We start from the raw sequence: 15959 nt of genomic DNA on the forward strand, positions 1-15959 counted from the left end.
AGGCAAAAAGAGGGAAGGGCTTCGCCTCTGGTAAGAGGGATCTCAGGAGAATGGCGCCCCCTCCAGGAAGAGTCCTTCTCCCCGGAGGCTCCCGCCGCCGCTGCCGGGTAGGCCGCCAGGGTCGGCCCGCGCCTGGAACTCCGCCGCCGCGCCCGGCCTGCCGGCAGGGGGCGCAGCGCGGACCGGGGCCGGCCCAGGCGGCGGGAGGCGGCGGCCGCGGCGGCGGGAGGCGGCGGGAGGCGGGCGGAGGAGGAGGCGGAGGAGGCGGGAGCTGAGCTGAGTGGGGCGGGCGGCGGCGGGGCCCGAGCCCGAGAAGATGGCGGTGCGGAAGAAGGACGGCGGCCCCAACGTGAAGTACTACGAGGCCGCGGACACCGTGACCCAGTTCGACAACGTGCGGCTGTGGCTCGGCAAGAACTACAAGAAGGTACGCGGGCCGGGCCGGGCCGCGCGGGGACCGGGGGCGGGACAAAGGGACCGCGGCCCTGCAGCCCCGGGATCCTGCCCACCCTCCAGGCGCCCCAGCCCCTCCCCCGCGGCCTCCGGAGCAGCCCCCCGCGCGCCCTCCCGCGCGCCCGCGCCCCTCCCCCAGCCTCCCTCTCCCCGCACCCCCAGCCTCCGAGCCCAGCCCCCGCCCCCACTGCTGCGCCCTCTGCCCCTTGTTTTTCTCTACTGCCCGGCAGGCCCCGGTGCCATTAGCCCACCTTCCCCTCAGCCATCGCCCTCCTGGCTCTTCTGGGAGAGGCGGCCGGCCGGGTGTGGACCGGGTGCCCAATGGGTTCCCCCGCAACCCGGAACGTGCCCGCCAGAGCTCCCCATGGAGCCGGGTACCGGCGGGGCTGAGGCCTCCCCGGTGCTTTGTGTATGTTCAGAGACAGGATGGAAAGCAGGAGGGTAAACAGTCACAGAGCCAGCCGTTGGCTGCTCATCAGCTTGAAAAAGGTCCCCACCCAGGGATCACCTGTCTCCGCCGCTCATCCCTCACCTTCATCTAAGGGGCAACAGAATCTCTCAGGGAGCTGGGGTATAGGAGTTCCTGGGTAGCGACCCCTTCCAAAACCTTTCCTCGATTTTGCAATGAAGTCACCCTGCAACCTAGCTTTGCAGTACCGTGGGTTTGGGGTCGAGAGGTTAGGGTAAGCGTTCTATCTCTAGCCCCTCACCCTCAAACCCCATAACTGGAGATCATAAGGTAGTGAACAAAGGGTTTAAGAATCCTTACCTGTCTTTTCTACCAGACCTCTTCCTGGTGTCGTCTTTGTCTCTAGGCCTGGTTTTCCCTGGAAATGGTCTGCCTCTCTTTTTCTCACTACCCTCAGAGAGGGGTTCTCTTTGTGGCTTTCTTTCGGCTCCCCATTTCTTCCTGCCGGCTTTGCAGCTCGTCAGAAGTGTGCTTAGTGGCTTAGGAGAACTTCCTACTGATCCTGGTTATGAGCCTGGCCCTGCCCTTGGGGTCTCTCTGGGTGTCAGAATCTTGACAAATAGCTGCTATTTCTATGGCTTGTCTCTATGCCTGTGAGAGGCTCTTGCTTTGACCTTTTGCAGGGAGATCAAGCTAGGGGCTTAGCCTCCGGCCTTGGGGGGATTGACAACTGTGACCTGGTTCAGCTTCCATGCTCTTAGCTCTTTGTCATTTACCTTTCCCTTCACAGATATACTCTTTTCACCTCTCACTGAGAGGCGCTGTCTTCTTTGTGATGAGGGGGGAGAAAACGGGTCAAAAGGTAAAAAGAAAGTCTGGCTCAGGTTCAAATTAGAATGGAAGGCTAGGATGCTACTAGGTAGTGAAGTGTGGAAATATTGAGGTAGGGCCAGGGTTACTTGTCTCGGATAGTTTCCTCGGACAGGGTAGATGTTTTCTTGCTCTTCTCCATCAGGCTGGTGAGTGGATGGCCCTTCCTGTCTAGGAGGGCCTATGAAGACCTTTATACCCAGTCTTCAGAAGCAAAATGCACAAGCTCACTCTCAGTCCGCTTGCCCTCCTTCACTTCCTCGTACCTTTTCTTATTAGGCTACATTATAGGGGGAATCATGGCTTTACACAGAGTTCCCCTAAGAAATGTCTCTCTTAGAGCTCCAAAGGTATTGCTTCCATGACCTGAACTCTATAAACCTCCAGAATTTTACAACCCTCAGTGCTGTTGGTTGAAGATGAGGTGCCAAGATAATAGGGTCCTGCAACTCCAATTTCAGAGTATAGCTGAGGAAGAGTAGTAAGCTTCCCTGTTCTCCCCAACACTGGCCATCTGGGCTGGTGACAGCAGAATTTCAGCTTCCTGGTTCGGGTGTCCAGAGCATCCCTTTTGCCATTTTCTTTATAGAGACTAAATAGGGAGAAAGGTACTATTTTCTTTGCTCCAGATACTTCCAGAGCCTCTGGGGGAGAAATGTGGGAGATAGTGGACAATTTATCTGAGATCTATTTTGCTTTCCTTTCCCTCTTTTCCCTTAGTATATACAAGCTGAACCACCCACCAACAAGTCCCTGTCTAGCCTGGTTGTACAGTTACTACAATTTCAGGAAGAAGTTTTTGGCAAACATGTCAGCAATGCACCGCTCACTAAACTGCCGGTGAGTGCAGAAGTAGCAGAGAGGGCGGGGGGTGGTGGTGGTGAGTCCTCCAAACTGGAGAGTTGTGTTTTAAAAAAAGATTTGCGAATTTTGTAATTTTTGAAATTTGGGTTATTTTCTACCATCCCTATCCCTGGTCAGGGCATTGTTGGCTTGGCCTAGTCTCCAGTTTACCATTCTTTTTGTCTTAGTAATACCTTGTGCAACAAATTATTTCAGAGTGCCTGGGATCAGTCCACAAGTCTCTCATGGCATGGTTAAAAGCGGACTTGAGATTTGGATTTGTGCGGGCTTGTGTTCAAATCCTGGCTTTGCCACTTGATGGCTGTGTGATCTTGGGCAGCATTCATGAGTCTTGGTTCCTTCATCTCTAGATGGGATTAGTAAACCTACCGTGTAGGGTTTCTATAATGGCACCTGAGATAATCCAGTAAAGTGTTAGCACAAGGTGGTGCTTTCTGTATATTGGTTTCTTTTACTCCCCTCTTGCAGGCCACATGATGGAATGGCACAAGGGTTAAAGAATTTCAGCTTTGAGCTGGGCATGGTGGCTCACGCCTGTAATCCCAGCACTTTGGGAGGCCGAGGTGGGCGGATCACCTGAGGCCTGGAGTTGGAGACCAGCCTGACCAACATGGAGAAACCCCCGCTGTCTCTACTAAAAATACAAAATTAGCTGGGTGTGGTGGTAGGCACCTGTAATCCCAGCTACTTGGGAGGCTGAGACAGGAGAATTGCTTGAACCTGGGAGGCAGAGGTTGCAGTTAGCCAAGATCGTGCCATTGCACTCCAGCCTGGGCAACAAGAGCGAAACTCCATCCCAAAAAAAAAAAAAAGGAGATCAGTTCAGCATGGGATTTTGTGAAAGGATTTTAAGTGATGATAGAATTTACAATGGAACCTTGACATGCTTCTTCCATACCTTGATTTTGTAGATCAAATGTTTCCTAGATTTCAAAGCGGGAGGCTCCTTGTGCCACATTCTTGCAGCTGCCTACAAATTCAAGAGTGACCAGGGATGGTGAGATGATTCTCTCTATTCTTCTTACATTTAGTTTAGAGGAAATCCCTCTTTTTGATTCCCTGGGGTCTTTCTGGGGTAGAAATTCTTGTGAGTCTTTATTTTGCTAGGTCAGTAGACCTGACTTGTTAGGTCAGAAAAATGGTTGGGAGTCAGAGCCAAAACAGTCGCCAACAGTGAGTGTGTACGCGAGTATCAGTGTGTGTTTTGTAGAGGAAAAGGGATTCTTAGGTTGGCATCTCAAACCTTTTTTTGTCCCTTTGGAGTAAGCACAGAGAGTGATTCATGGAGTTGAGATCAGTGAACCTCAGATCCCAGGTGATTTTGGCAATAGCTGTAAGCAAGCTTGCCTCCTAATTTCCCATATTAAGAAGTCATGACTCGGCGCAGTGGCTCATGCCTGTAATCCCAACACTTTGGGAGGCCGAGGTGGTTGGATCATTTGAGGTCAGGAGTTCAAGACCAGCCTGGCCAACTTGGCGAAACCCCATCTCTACTAAAATACAAAAATTAGCTGGGCATGGTGGTGGGCACCTGTAATCTCAGCTACTTGGGAGGCTGAGGCCGGATAATGGCTTGTACAGGGGAGGCAGAGGTTGCAGCTAGCCAAGATCACGCCAGTGCACTCCAGCCTGGGCAACAGAGCGAGACTCCCTCTCAAAACAACGCCGGGTGTGGTGGCTCATGCCTGTAATCCTAGCACTTTGGGAGGCCGAGGCAGGTGGATCACCTGAGGTCAGGAGTTCGAGACCAGCCCGACCAATATGGTGAAACCCCGTCTCCACTAAAAATACAAAAATTAGCCAAGCGAGGTGGTATGTGCCTATAGTCCCAGCTACTGGGGAGGCTGAGACAGGAGAATTGCTTGAACCTGGGAGGCAGAGGTTGCAGTGAGCCAGGATCACACTGCTGCACTCCAGCCTGGGTGACAGAGCAAGACTCCATCTCAAAAAACAAAAAAGTCACATGCCCTCACCTCATCTGCAGACCTGAGCTATACCACTCACTAGATTATTGCCTCTTCACAAGGCGGCGTTACGATTTCCAGAATCCATCACGCATGGACCGCAATGTGGAAATGTTTATGACTATCGAGAAGTCCTTGGTGCAGGTAATAGGCATATCCCCTATTTATCTCCCTTCCCTCAGTGAGAATCTAAAAAACTCCTTTCCCGTAATCTCATTCTATTTCTTTTCTCCACAGAATAATTGCCTGTCTCGACCTAACATTTTTCTGTGCCCAGAAATTGAGCCCAAACTACTAGGGAAATTAAAGGACATTATCAAGAGACACCAGGTAAATGGTCTGGTCAGGAGAGGTTTCAGAAACTCCATGACTTTTTTCCCGATGTTTTCTATACCAAGCAGCAGCCCTGAACTACCATGTTTTCTGCTTCAGAGGTGGCTCTGTCTACTTGGAAAAAGACTTGAGTTAAAGCCTTGAGTCTGTCTTTTTCTGTCTGCTTCTCCCATTTTTCAGTCCTGACAGGTTTGCATTAATGTTCCTAGAGACTTATGTTGGCCTGGGGAAAAATAGTATCCACTTCTATTGAGCTAGAGATTGCTTGATTTCAGATAAATGAAATCCCTGCTCTTTAGAACTTTATAATAATGAACAGATGTCATTGATAAGGACGTACAGTTGACTTTAAATTTCCCATGTGTAGATTATCTGTTCAGAGGATTATTTGTAGCAATTTTTAATTCTTTGACTTTTCTCCATTATTAGCACAATCCCAGCTGTTTCCGTCTGCCACTTAGCTGGTGTGTGCTTAGAGAATGCAAACTATCTTTAATACTATTATAAGCAAAATATGATTAGGAAGGCAGCTCTGTGGCTAAACCTTGAGTAATTCAGAGGGGACCGTAATTTACCTGCTTCTCCTTGTACCATCTAGGGAACAGTCACTGAGGATAAGAACAATGCCTCCCATGTTGTGTATCCTGTCCCGGGGAATCTAGAAGAAGGTGAGACCTGGGTTTTCCTGGCCACTTGAGTGGATGGTTTGGACTAGGAGGCAGAGGACTAAGATCACCATTCAGTACCTGGGCTGCTCCTCTTTCAATCTTGAATCCTCCTACCACCTTAAGTTCCTATTACCAAGTCCCCTGCTACAACAGGAGAGTGCATTAGTTAGGGCTTATGTACAGTATTTTTTGTGTGTCCCTCTTTAGCTTATATCTCTCCCTTCTCTTCCTCTATCCCCAGAGGAATGGGTACGACCAGTCATGAAGAGGGATAAGCAGGTTCTTCTGCACTGGGGCTACTATCCTGACAGGTGAGGATGGGTTCCTGGGGCAGGTTTAAGTATAAGAGCCAGACCCAGAAGCCCTGGAACATCTAGCAGAGCAAGAATCCACTCGTTCAGAGTTATTTTTAGATCACTTAATTTGTTCTCCTCTCACCTATTAAGTGAACCTCAGTCTTGGGGGAAGTTTGGACTTAGTGAGTAAGCCTTGGGCTAAAACAATTGAGGCTTTATGTATGAATTGATTATCCCCGCATAATTTTTGATATGTAAATGTTAGAAACAATCTAAATGTCTAACAGTAGGAAAATGTTTCAGTAAATTTGTATATCTACTCAGTGGGCTATTATGCAGCCTTTAAAGTGATGTAAAATAACATGGATAATTTATAAGTGAATGTTATTAATAGTTGCAAAAAGTAGCATGTAGGCCCGGCATGGTGGCTCACGCCTGTAGTCCCAGCACTTTGGGAGGACAAGGCAGGCGGATCACCTCAGGTTAGGAGTTCGAGACCAGCCTGGCCAACATGCTGAAACCCTGTGTCTAAAAATACAAAAAAAAAAAAAAAAAAAAAATTAGCAGGGCGTGGTGGCGCACGCCTGTAGTTTTAGCTACTTGGGAGGCTGAGAAGTAGTATAATCACTTGAACCCGGGCAGCAGAGGTTGCAGTGAGCCAAGATCACACCACTGCACTCCAGCCTGGGCGATAGAGCGAGACTCTGTCTCAACAAAACAAAACAAAAAGTATCACGTAGGCTAGGTGCAGTGACTAATGCCTATAATCCCAGCACTTGGGGAGGCTGAGGCGGGCAGATTGCTTGAGCCCAGGAGTTTGAGACCAGCCTAGGCAACATGGTGAAACCCTGTCTTTACAAAAAAAAAATACAGAAATTAGCTGGGCATGGTGGCACGCACTTGTACTCCTAGCTATTTGGGGGACTGAGGCGGGAGGATTACTTGAGCCCAGGAGGTTGAGTCTGCATTGTGCCGTGATTGAACCACTGCACTTCAACCTGGCCAACAGAGCAAGACCCTGTCTCAGAAAAAAAAAAAAAGTAGCGTGTAAAATATTATCTAGTATGATTATGATTATGTAAAAACAAAATTGTGGACCAGGAACAGTAGCTCACTCCTGTAATCCTAGCACTTTGGGAAGCCAAGGCAGGAGGATCACTAAAGGCTGGAAGTTCAAGACCAGCCTAGGCAGCAAAGTGAGACCCTGTCTTAACAAAAACAAAAACCCCGGCTGGACGCAGTATCTCACGCCTGTAATCCCAGCACTTTGAGAGGCCTAGGTGGGTGGATCATGAGGTCAGGAGTTTGAGACCACCCTAGTCAAGATGGTGAAACCTCGTCTCTACTAAAAATATAAAAATTAGCCAGGCGTGGTGGCAGGCACCTGTAATCCCAGCTACTCAGGAGGCTGAGGCAGGAGAATCGCTTGAACCTGGGAGGTGGAGGTTGCAGTGAGCCGAGATTGCGCCACTGCACTCCAACCTGGGCGACAGAGCAAGGCAAGACTCCGTATCAAAAAAACAAAACAAAACAAAAATTACTGTGAAAAAACATATATACATGTGTCAAGAGTAGTTATGTAAGGGTAATTCTTTTTGTTCTCTATTTTTGAAATGTTTCGTAATGTGCTTTTACTTCTTTATAATAAATAGAATACCAAAAAAATAAGCCAACCCAGTACTTTCTGTAAATGGAAAGGATAAAAGATTTGCACTTCACTTTTCCACAATTCTATCCCATTGATTCTACTGTATGCTCAATTTCCCATGGCAGTTATGACACATGGATCCCAGCGAGTGAAATTGAAGCATCTGTGGAAGATGCTCCAACTCCTGAGAAACCTAGGAAGGTGAGCTTTTCTTGTACCCCCTCTTCCCCAAAAAGAATGCCAGAAGCAGTCTACTCTTGGAAAGTGAAACAGAGGCTCGTGTGCCCTTGGGCTTTTTCTGTTAAGGGTCCCCAGACAGAGCTGTAGCTTCCAGGCTTCTCTGCAGCATGATCTGCCTTTGTACTTTAGATTCATGCAAAGTGGATCCTGGACACCGACACCTTCAATGAATGGATGAATGAGGAAGACTACGAAGTAAATGATGACAAAAACCCTGTCTCCCGCCGAAAGAAGATTTCAGCGAAGACATTGACAGATGAGGTGACAAATCCTGTTCTTTTTTCCTGGCGCCCTTAGCATAAGTCTCAGAACAAATCTTCATTGGGGATTGTAGGCTGACATTTGTCCTGATTCTTCATCCTGTAGGTGAACAGCCCAGATTCAGATCGACGGGACAAGAAAGGAGGAAACTATAAGAAGAGGAAGCGCTCCCCCTCTCCTTCACCAACCCCAGAAGCGAAGAAGAAAAATGCTAAGAAAGGGTGTGCCAGCCCCTAGCCTGCCCCCGAGTTCACCATTCTCTCCACATCATGTTGAAGGAAGGAAAGACAAATCCCTTCCTATAAGCACCTGGTCCTGACCTGGGTGTGCCGTAATACTGCAGGTGTCCTGAGAGGGAAGATGAGGAGATCTTTTTTTATTTTTTTTGAGACGGAGTCTCGCTCTGTCGCCCGGGCTGGAGTGCAGTGGCTGGATCTCAGCTCACTGCAATCTGCGCCTCCCAGGTTTACGCCATTCTCCTGCCTCAGCCTCCCGAGTAGCCAGGACTACAGGCGCCCGCCACCTCGCCTGGCTAGTTTTTTATATTTTTTAGTAGAGACGGGGTTTCACCGTGTTAGCCAGGATGGTCTCGATCTCCTGACTTCGTGATCCGCCCGTCTCGGCCTCCCAAAGTGCTGGGATTACAGGCTTGAGCCACCGCGCCCGGCCGATGAGATCTTCAGCTACTCGGTTGTTAGTTCTGGTCCTGGCCCCACTAGAAATTTAAAGAGAGCTTTATCAAATGAAAAGCCTTTGCCACTTCCAATTACTCTGTAATTACTGGTTTCTGTTTGTACTCAGCTCTACCCTTGGAATTCTCTGTCACTTCCCTTCCCTTGAACTTCAGCTTCCAGGGACTCCTTGTCCAAGGATGACTGAGTTCTCTTTCACTCTCTTTCCTTCCCAGTCCCTCAACACCTTACACTAAGTCAAAGCGTGGCCACAGAGAAGAGGAGCAAGAAGACCTCACAAAGGACATGGACGAGCCCTCACCAGTCCCCAATGTAGAAGAGGTGACACTTCCCAAAACAGGTACAGGCCAGGCTGAGCTCCTGGAATTCACCCCCACTCCCCATCCTGATTCTCCTTTGCCAAACCCTGAGTGAGCTGATTTCTCAGGTCCACCTCCAGTCTACAGGATCCACAATTTAGTTTTTACATAATCATAATCATACTAGATGATATTTTACATGCTACTTTTTTTTTTTTTTTTTGAGACAGAGTCTCGCTGTGTCGCCAAGTCTGGAGTGCAGTGGCGTGATCTCGGCTCACTGCAAGCTCTGCCTCCCAGGTTCACGCCATTCTCCTGCCTCAGCCTCCCAAGCAGCTGGGACTACACGTACCCACCACCTCACCTGGCTAATTTTTTGCATTTTTAGTAGAGACGGGGTTTCACTGTGTTAGCCAGGATAGTCTCGATCTCCTGACCTCATGATCCGCCCGCCTCGGCCTCCCAAAGTGTTGGGATTACAGGCATGAGCCACCGCACCCGGCCTGTACATGTACTATTAAGTCACTACTGTGGGAACGTTATAAAACACAAACATATCTCAAAAATTGAAAAATGTAAAAAATGATAAAAACAAACATGAAGTATCCAGGCGTGGTGGCTCACACCTGTAATCCCAGCACTTTGGGAGGCCGAGGCAGGCGGATCATGAGGTCAGGAGATCGAGACCATCCTGGCTAACATGGTGAAACCCTGTCTTTACTAAAAATACAAAAATTAGCCTGGTGTGGTAGCACACGCCTGTAATCCCAGCTACTCGGGAGGCTGAGGCAGGAGAATCACTTGAACCCGGGAGGCGGAGCTTGCAGTGAGCCAAGATCGCACCACTGCACTCCAGCCTGGGCAACAGAGTGAGACTCCATCTCAAAAAAACAAAACAATACAAAAACATGAAGAGAAGTTCTGTATTCTCTTCCTGAGTTGCAGTGGATCATCTTTTGCATCCTATGTTAGAACCCCACTTTGGAGACCATTGCTCCACTAATGCTGGTTTACAGTCTGTATTCTATAGACTCACCCCAGGTATTCCAGACGTGTGTTTCAGGGGTAGGATTGGGGGTGCCGCCAAGAAGAGTTCTGGCTTCCACCTCCTCATCAATCAGCTCTCCTCTCTATGTTTGCTCCTGAGCATATGCATATGAATTCAGTTGAGGAAAGTATGCTTTCAAAAATGTTTAACACCTAACCATTCCTCCACAGAGTGATTTGGTCAGGTTCAGTATCAGACCATTAAAAGCTTACAGATACATAGATGGAGATAAAGACCTATCAAAGACAAGAATGATTAATGAATGTACATAGAGAAATAAGCTAATTTTTGGTTAGAGAAGTAGCAAGCAAGTTTCAGGCCCTAGAATAATTGTGACTGGAGAGAATTACTATATTTTGCAATCAGATGAAGAAAATTTTTGGAGAAAGTAGGATCTCCGTAACTATTAAATTGAAGGCTTGAATTAGGCAAAATCTGTCTAATAAAATGACTCTCTGTTTTGGCAGTCAACACAAAGAAAGACTCAGAGTCGGCCCCAGTCAAAGGCGGCACCATGACTGACCTAGGTAAGACAGGAGCCTCTTGGGCAAGGCAGTCAGAGCCAAGGGGAGGGGAGGGCTCAGCTGCGCCCTTTTCGCTAACCTGATAGGCTTTTGGTAGGGCTTTCTTGCCTCTCGGGAGGCTCCAGCTTTACATCTTGGTCTTTGTCTTTCAGATGAACAGGAAGATGAAAGCATGGAGACAACGGGCAAGGTGGAGCCAGTTTAGAGAGGCCCTACCTCTCTATGTGATTCTGATTTGTGATTATAGAGTTCATTCTGCCCAAACTTTTCAATGCCCAGACTTTACCCACTGTAGACTAATTCTAGCTGTTGTTCAAAACTCTGACCCTTTCAGAGTCCTGGGGCCCATGACTGCTCAGTCCCATCACCTATCTGTAGTGTCCACATTCCTGGGGTGTGGGAGAAGCAGAGGGTTGCTAGGGAGGAAACAGGAATGCTGAGTGTCCAGCAGCCTCCATACTTATAGGATGAGGATGAGAACAGTACCGGGAACAAGGGAGAACAGACCAAGAATCCAGACCTGCATGAGGACAACGTGACTGAACAGACCCACCACATCATCATTCCCAGCTATGCTGCCTGGTTTGACTACAATAGGTATGGTTGTCCCCAACTTCGCACTGAGTCCTTATTTCCCTGCCTCCAGGGGTCAACAGGTTGTTCTCTTCCCTGCCTCCTCCAAGTAAGTTATTTTTTCCTCAGCCAGATAGACCAGAGTACACTTTAGTTTTAGGGGCGCTCCTGGTGTCCTCTTGAGTCTTACGGCCCTGTGGGATGTTCTCCCCAAGCTTCTAACTCCAGCAATTTCAAGGTCTTTTCCTTCTTTGCCTTCTAGACTTTTCCTCCCTTGGGGCCCCCATCCCTTCAACAGTGCCTTCTTCTGAAACCACTCTGGCTTCTCTTACAGCGTTCATGCCATTGAGCGGAGGGCTCTCCCTGAGTTCTTCAACGGCAAGAACAAGTCCAAGACTCCAGAGATGTAAGGAAATCTCAGCTCATGATTCTCTTTCTCCCTCCTGTCCCCCCATTCACCCTTCCTGATCCAGTAACATTCAGTTTAGCAAACATTTCTCGAGCTCCTTCCATGAGCCAGGCACTGTGCTAGGCTTACAAAGACACAATATCTGCCTTTAGGCAGCCCTGGCCTAGCATGTAGACACATGTTCTTTAGGATTTGCCCAAGGGTATTCTATATATAACAAGTACTTTAATGCCTCAAATTCTTTTTAACAGGGTATAGAGCCTTTAAATCCATATTACTGATATTGTCTATACTGCAGATATTCCTAGCACAAGTAATAGCTTTGATTAAAGTGTAAATTACTATTATCAGGCTGGTTCCTGAGAGTAGGTTTTCATAGAAAAACAAGAGAAGGAACTAATAGAAGACCAGTTTATATAAATTAAGGGATGGAGAGGGCTCTCTGGGAAAGAAGTGTAGGAGCCACGGTGGCTCACGACTGTAAATCATCCCAGCTACTTGGGACACTGAGACAGAAGGATTCCTTGAGGCCAGGAGTTCAAGAATAGCGTGAGCAACATTGCAGGACTCCTATCTCTAAAGAAGTGAAAAAAAAAAAATTAGCTGGGCATGGTGGGGCATACCTGTGGTCCCAGCTACTTGGGAAGCTGAAATGGGAGGGTTGCTTGAGCCTAGGAGTTTGAGGCTACACTGAGCCATGATCATGCCACTGCACTCCAGCCTAGCTGACACAGCAAGACCCCATATCTAAAAAAATTAATCAACAAGGCTGGGCACTGTGGCTCATGCCTATAATCCCAACACTTTGGGAGGCCGAGGCAGGTGGATCACAAGGTCAGGAGATCGAGACCATCCTGGCTAACATGGTGAAACCCTGTCTCTATTAAAAATACCAAAAAAGACCAGGCGCAGTGGCTCATGCCTGCAATCCCAGCAGTTTGGGAGGTGCAGGTGGGCAGATCACCTGAGGTGGGGAGTTCGAGACCAGCCTGACCAACATGGAGAAACCCCATCTCTACTAAAAATACAAAACTAGCCGGGCATGGTGGCACATGCCTGTAATCCCAACTACTGCAGAGGCTGAGGCAGGAGAATCGCTTGAACATGGGAGGCGGAAGTTGTGGTGAGCCAAGATCATGCCACTGCACTCCAGCCTGGGCAACAAGAGTGAAACTCTGTCTGGGGGGGAAAAAAAAAATAGCCGGGCGTGGTGGCACGCATCTGTAGTCCCAGCTAGTCTGGAGGCTGAGGCAGGAGAAGCGCTTGAACCTGGGTGGCAGAGGTTGCAGTGAGCCAAGATCACACCACTGCACTCCAGCCTGGGCGATAGAGCGAGACTCTGTCTCAGAAAAAAAAAAAAAGTTAATGAACAAATAAATAAAAGTATGGGTTTGGGGCTCAAAAGTCTTCATCTCCTTCAAGATTTTGCCTCAGGCCAGCTGAGCGTGGTGGCTCACACCTGTAATCCCAGCACTTCGGGAGGCCGAGGCAGGCTGATCATGAGGTCAGGAGATGGGAGACTATCCTGGCTAACACAGTGAAACCCTGTCTCTACTAAAAATACAAAAAAATTAGCCGGGCGTGGTGGCGGGCACCTGTAGTTCCAGCTACCTGGGAGGCTGAGGCAGGAGAATGGCGTGAACCCGGGAGGCAGAGCTTGCAGTGAGCCGAGATTCCGCCACTGCACTTCAGCCTGAGCAACAGAGCGAGACTCCGTCTCAAAAAAAAAAAAAAAAGATTTTGCCTCAGGCCAAACCTGCTTGGCTTTGGATAAGACGTGGCAATCTTCTTTGGTTAGGAATACTTCAAGATAACCCCATTGATGAGGTGGGTGAGACTGAGAACTGAACAAGTTTTCTTCCTAGCTATTCCACAGCTTGCCTTCTCTAGTGGTCCCTCCATGTTTTTTCCTCATAGCTTGCTATGGTTCTCTCTTCTCTTCCTGGAGAAAGCAGTATGTGTGAAAAGAAAGTAGTGATCAGGTGAAATGAATTCAACATGACATGCAGGCAGGGTTGGAGTAGGAACTGAACTCTTGGTATAAAATAGTAAATGATGGGCTCGTCGTGGTGATTCACACCTGTAATTCCAGCACTTTGGGAGGCCGAGGCGGGGGCAGATCACGAGGTCAGGAGTTCGAGACAAGCCTGGCCAACATGGTAAAACCCCATCTCTACTAAAAATACAAAAATAGCTGGGTGTGTTGGCACACAGCTGTAATCCCAGCTACTTGGAAGGCTGAGGCAAGAGAATCACTTGAGCCCTGTAGGTGGAAGTTGCAGTGATCCGAGATCACGTCATTGCACTCCAGCCTGGGCAACAAGAGTGAAACTCCATCTCAGAAAAAAAAAAAAATAGTAAATGATGATAATTGCCTACATCTGTTGAGAGCTTAGTATCTTCCAGGCACTATCCTAAATGGCACTATCCTAAATGTCCAACATACATTGAGTAATTTAATCTTTACATCAGTCTTAGAGGTAGATATCATCTTCAGTTGACAGATAGGGTACAGAGGAGTCAAGTCACCTGCATAAAGTCACAGAGCTAGTAAGTAAAACCAGGATCTGAATCCTTTAATTTGGCCCATGATCTGAAACTTTACACTGTACCACATAATAGCCGTCATTTTTTTTAGCCCCTGGCAGTGCCCCAGGCACTGTACTAGTACTCTATAGACCTCTCATTCTCAACGGATGTTCCGTTTTACAGATGAGGAAACTGAGGTTTAAAAAAATCGAAGTAAATTGCCAAGGTCCTTATGGTAGAACTGGGATTTGAACTTAGGTCTTTTCTTCAAAACATATGTTTTTTACCATGTTATGCTGACTAGCTGTGTGCATGAATAAGGACTTCCTTATTAACATCTGAGTTTGGAAATGAGTACTTTTTCTTCTAATTCCTTGTTTAAAAATTGTATAAAATGGCCAGGCGCAGTGGCTCATGCCTGTAATCCCAGCACTTTGGGAGGCTGAGGCAGGAGGATCACCTGAGGTCAGGAGTTCGAGACCAGTCTGACCAACATGGAGAAAACCTGTCTCTACTAAAAATACAAAATTATCCCGCCGTGGTGGCACATGCCTGTCATCTCAGCTACTGAGGAGGCTGAGGCAGGAGAATTGCTTGAACCCAGGGGGCGGAAGTGGCTGTGAGCCAAGATCACGCCATTGCACTCCAGCCTCTGGGCAACAAGAGTGAAACTCCATCTCAAAAAAAAAAAAAAATTGTATGAAATATCCATAAGTATAGCCAAGGAGATAATTCACTTAAAGAAAACACCATCGCCAGGCGCGGTGGCTCAAGCCTGTAATCCCAGCACTTTGGGAGGCCGAGATGGGCAGATCACGAGGTCAGAATATCGAGACCATCCTGGCTAACATGGTGAAACCCCGTCTCTACTAAAAAATACAAAAAACTAGCCAGGCGAGGTGGCGGACGCCTGTAGTCCCAGCTACTCCGGAGGCTGAGGCAGGAGAATGGCGGGAACCCGGGAGGCGGAGCTTGCAGTGAGCTGAGATCTGGCCACTGCACTCCAGCCTGGGCGACAGAGCGAGACTCCATCTCAAAAAAAAAAAAAAGGCCGGGCGCAGTGGCTCAAGCCTGTAATCCCAGCACTTTGGGAGGCCGAGACGGGCGGATCACGAGGTCAGGAGATCGAGACCATCCTGGCTAACACGGTGAAACCACGTGTCTACTAAAAATACAAAAACTAGCCGGGCGAGGTGGCAGGCGCCTGTAGTCCCAGCTACTCGGGAGGCTGAGGCAGGAGAATGGTGTAAACCCGGGAGGCGGAGCTTGCAGTGAGCTGAGGTCTGGCCACTGCACTCCAGTCCGGGTGACAGAGCGAGACTCCGCCTCAAAAAAAAAAAAAAAAAAAAAGAAAACACCATCTAGGAAAAGTAAGACCTATCTGAAACCCTTTCATCTAGCACATAGCAGGCACTCAGTGTATTGAGTCAAATAATCTACTTTTTTCCACCTTTATCATGCAGGAGAAGTTGTTAGCTCTCTTACCATTTTTTCCTTTAGCCCTTTAACAAACATTTATTTTTTTTCTTGTTTCTCTCTCTCTCTTCTAAGCTACCTGGCCTATCGAAACTTTATGATTGACACTTACCGACTGAACCCCCAAGAGTATCTTACCTCTACCGCCTGTCGTCGAAACCTAGCGGGTGATGTCTGTGCCATCATGAGGTGGGTCTTGTGGCTGAGGGGAAGGGGGTACATGAGGATGCCTGCCTATGGATGTGTTTTGACAACAGTAGAGATGCCAGCAAGGAACATAGAGGAGCAGGCAGAAAAAAACACCTCTAGAGAAAGGTGAAGTACAGGTTTGGGAATGAATGACTTGAGGGATTAGCAGTGGCATTCTCTGAAGTGTAGAATATAGGACAAAGAAGGAGCACGT

At 48.3% G+C, this 15959-nt stretch overlaps 1 protein-coding gene across 5 annotated transcripts in view; it reads left to right on the plus strand.

Moving 5' to 3' along the window:
• Positions 1–203: 203 nt before the first annotated feature.
• SMARCC2 (SWI/SNF related, matrix associated, actin dependent regulator of chromatin subfamily c member 2) overlaps positions 204–15959 on the plus strand; it is a 28416-nt gene continuing 12660 nt past the window's right edge. For all 5 annotated transcript variants that reach the window (XM_030939446.1, XM_030939450.1, XM_030939448.1 and 2 more), the window contains exons 1-16: positions 204–427; positions 2453–2572; positions 3508–3593; positions 4623–4704; positions 4798–4890; positions 5492–5561; positions 5803–5872; positions 7631–7706; positions 7875–8006; positions 8112–8227; positions 8914–9038; positions 10513–10572; positions 10722–10759; positions 11036–11166; positions 11477–11548; positions 15632–15745. In XM_030939446.1, the coding sequence (XP_030795306.1) occupies positions 317–427; positions 2453–2572; positions 3508–3593; positions 4623–4704; positions 4798–4890; positions 5492–5561; positions 5803–5872; positions 7631–7706; positions 7875–8006; positions 8112–8227; positions 8914–9038; positions 10513–10572; positions 10722–10759; positions 11036–11166; positions 11477–11548; positions 15632–15745 (1496 nt within the window). In that variant the 5' untranslated portion in view covers positions 204–316. The remainder of the gene's footprint in view (positions 428–2452; positions 2573–3507; positions 3594–4622; positions 4705–4797; positions 4891–5491; positions 5562–5802; positions 5873–7630; positions 7707–7874; positions 8007–8111; positions 8228–8913; positions 9039–10512; positions 10573–10721; positions 10760–11035; positions 11167–11476; positions 11549–15631; positions 15746–15959) is intronic.

Source organism: Rhinopithecus roxellana, chromosome 10 (assembly GCF_007565055.1).
Source record: "Rhinopithecus roxellana isolate Shanxi Qingling chromosome 10, ASM756505v1, whole genome shotgun sequence".
Classification (NCBI taxonomy): domain Eukaryota; kingdom Metazoa; phylum Chordata; class Mammalia; order Primates; family Cercopithecidae; genus Rhinopithecus; species Rhinopithecus roxellana.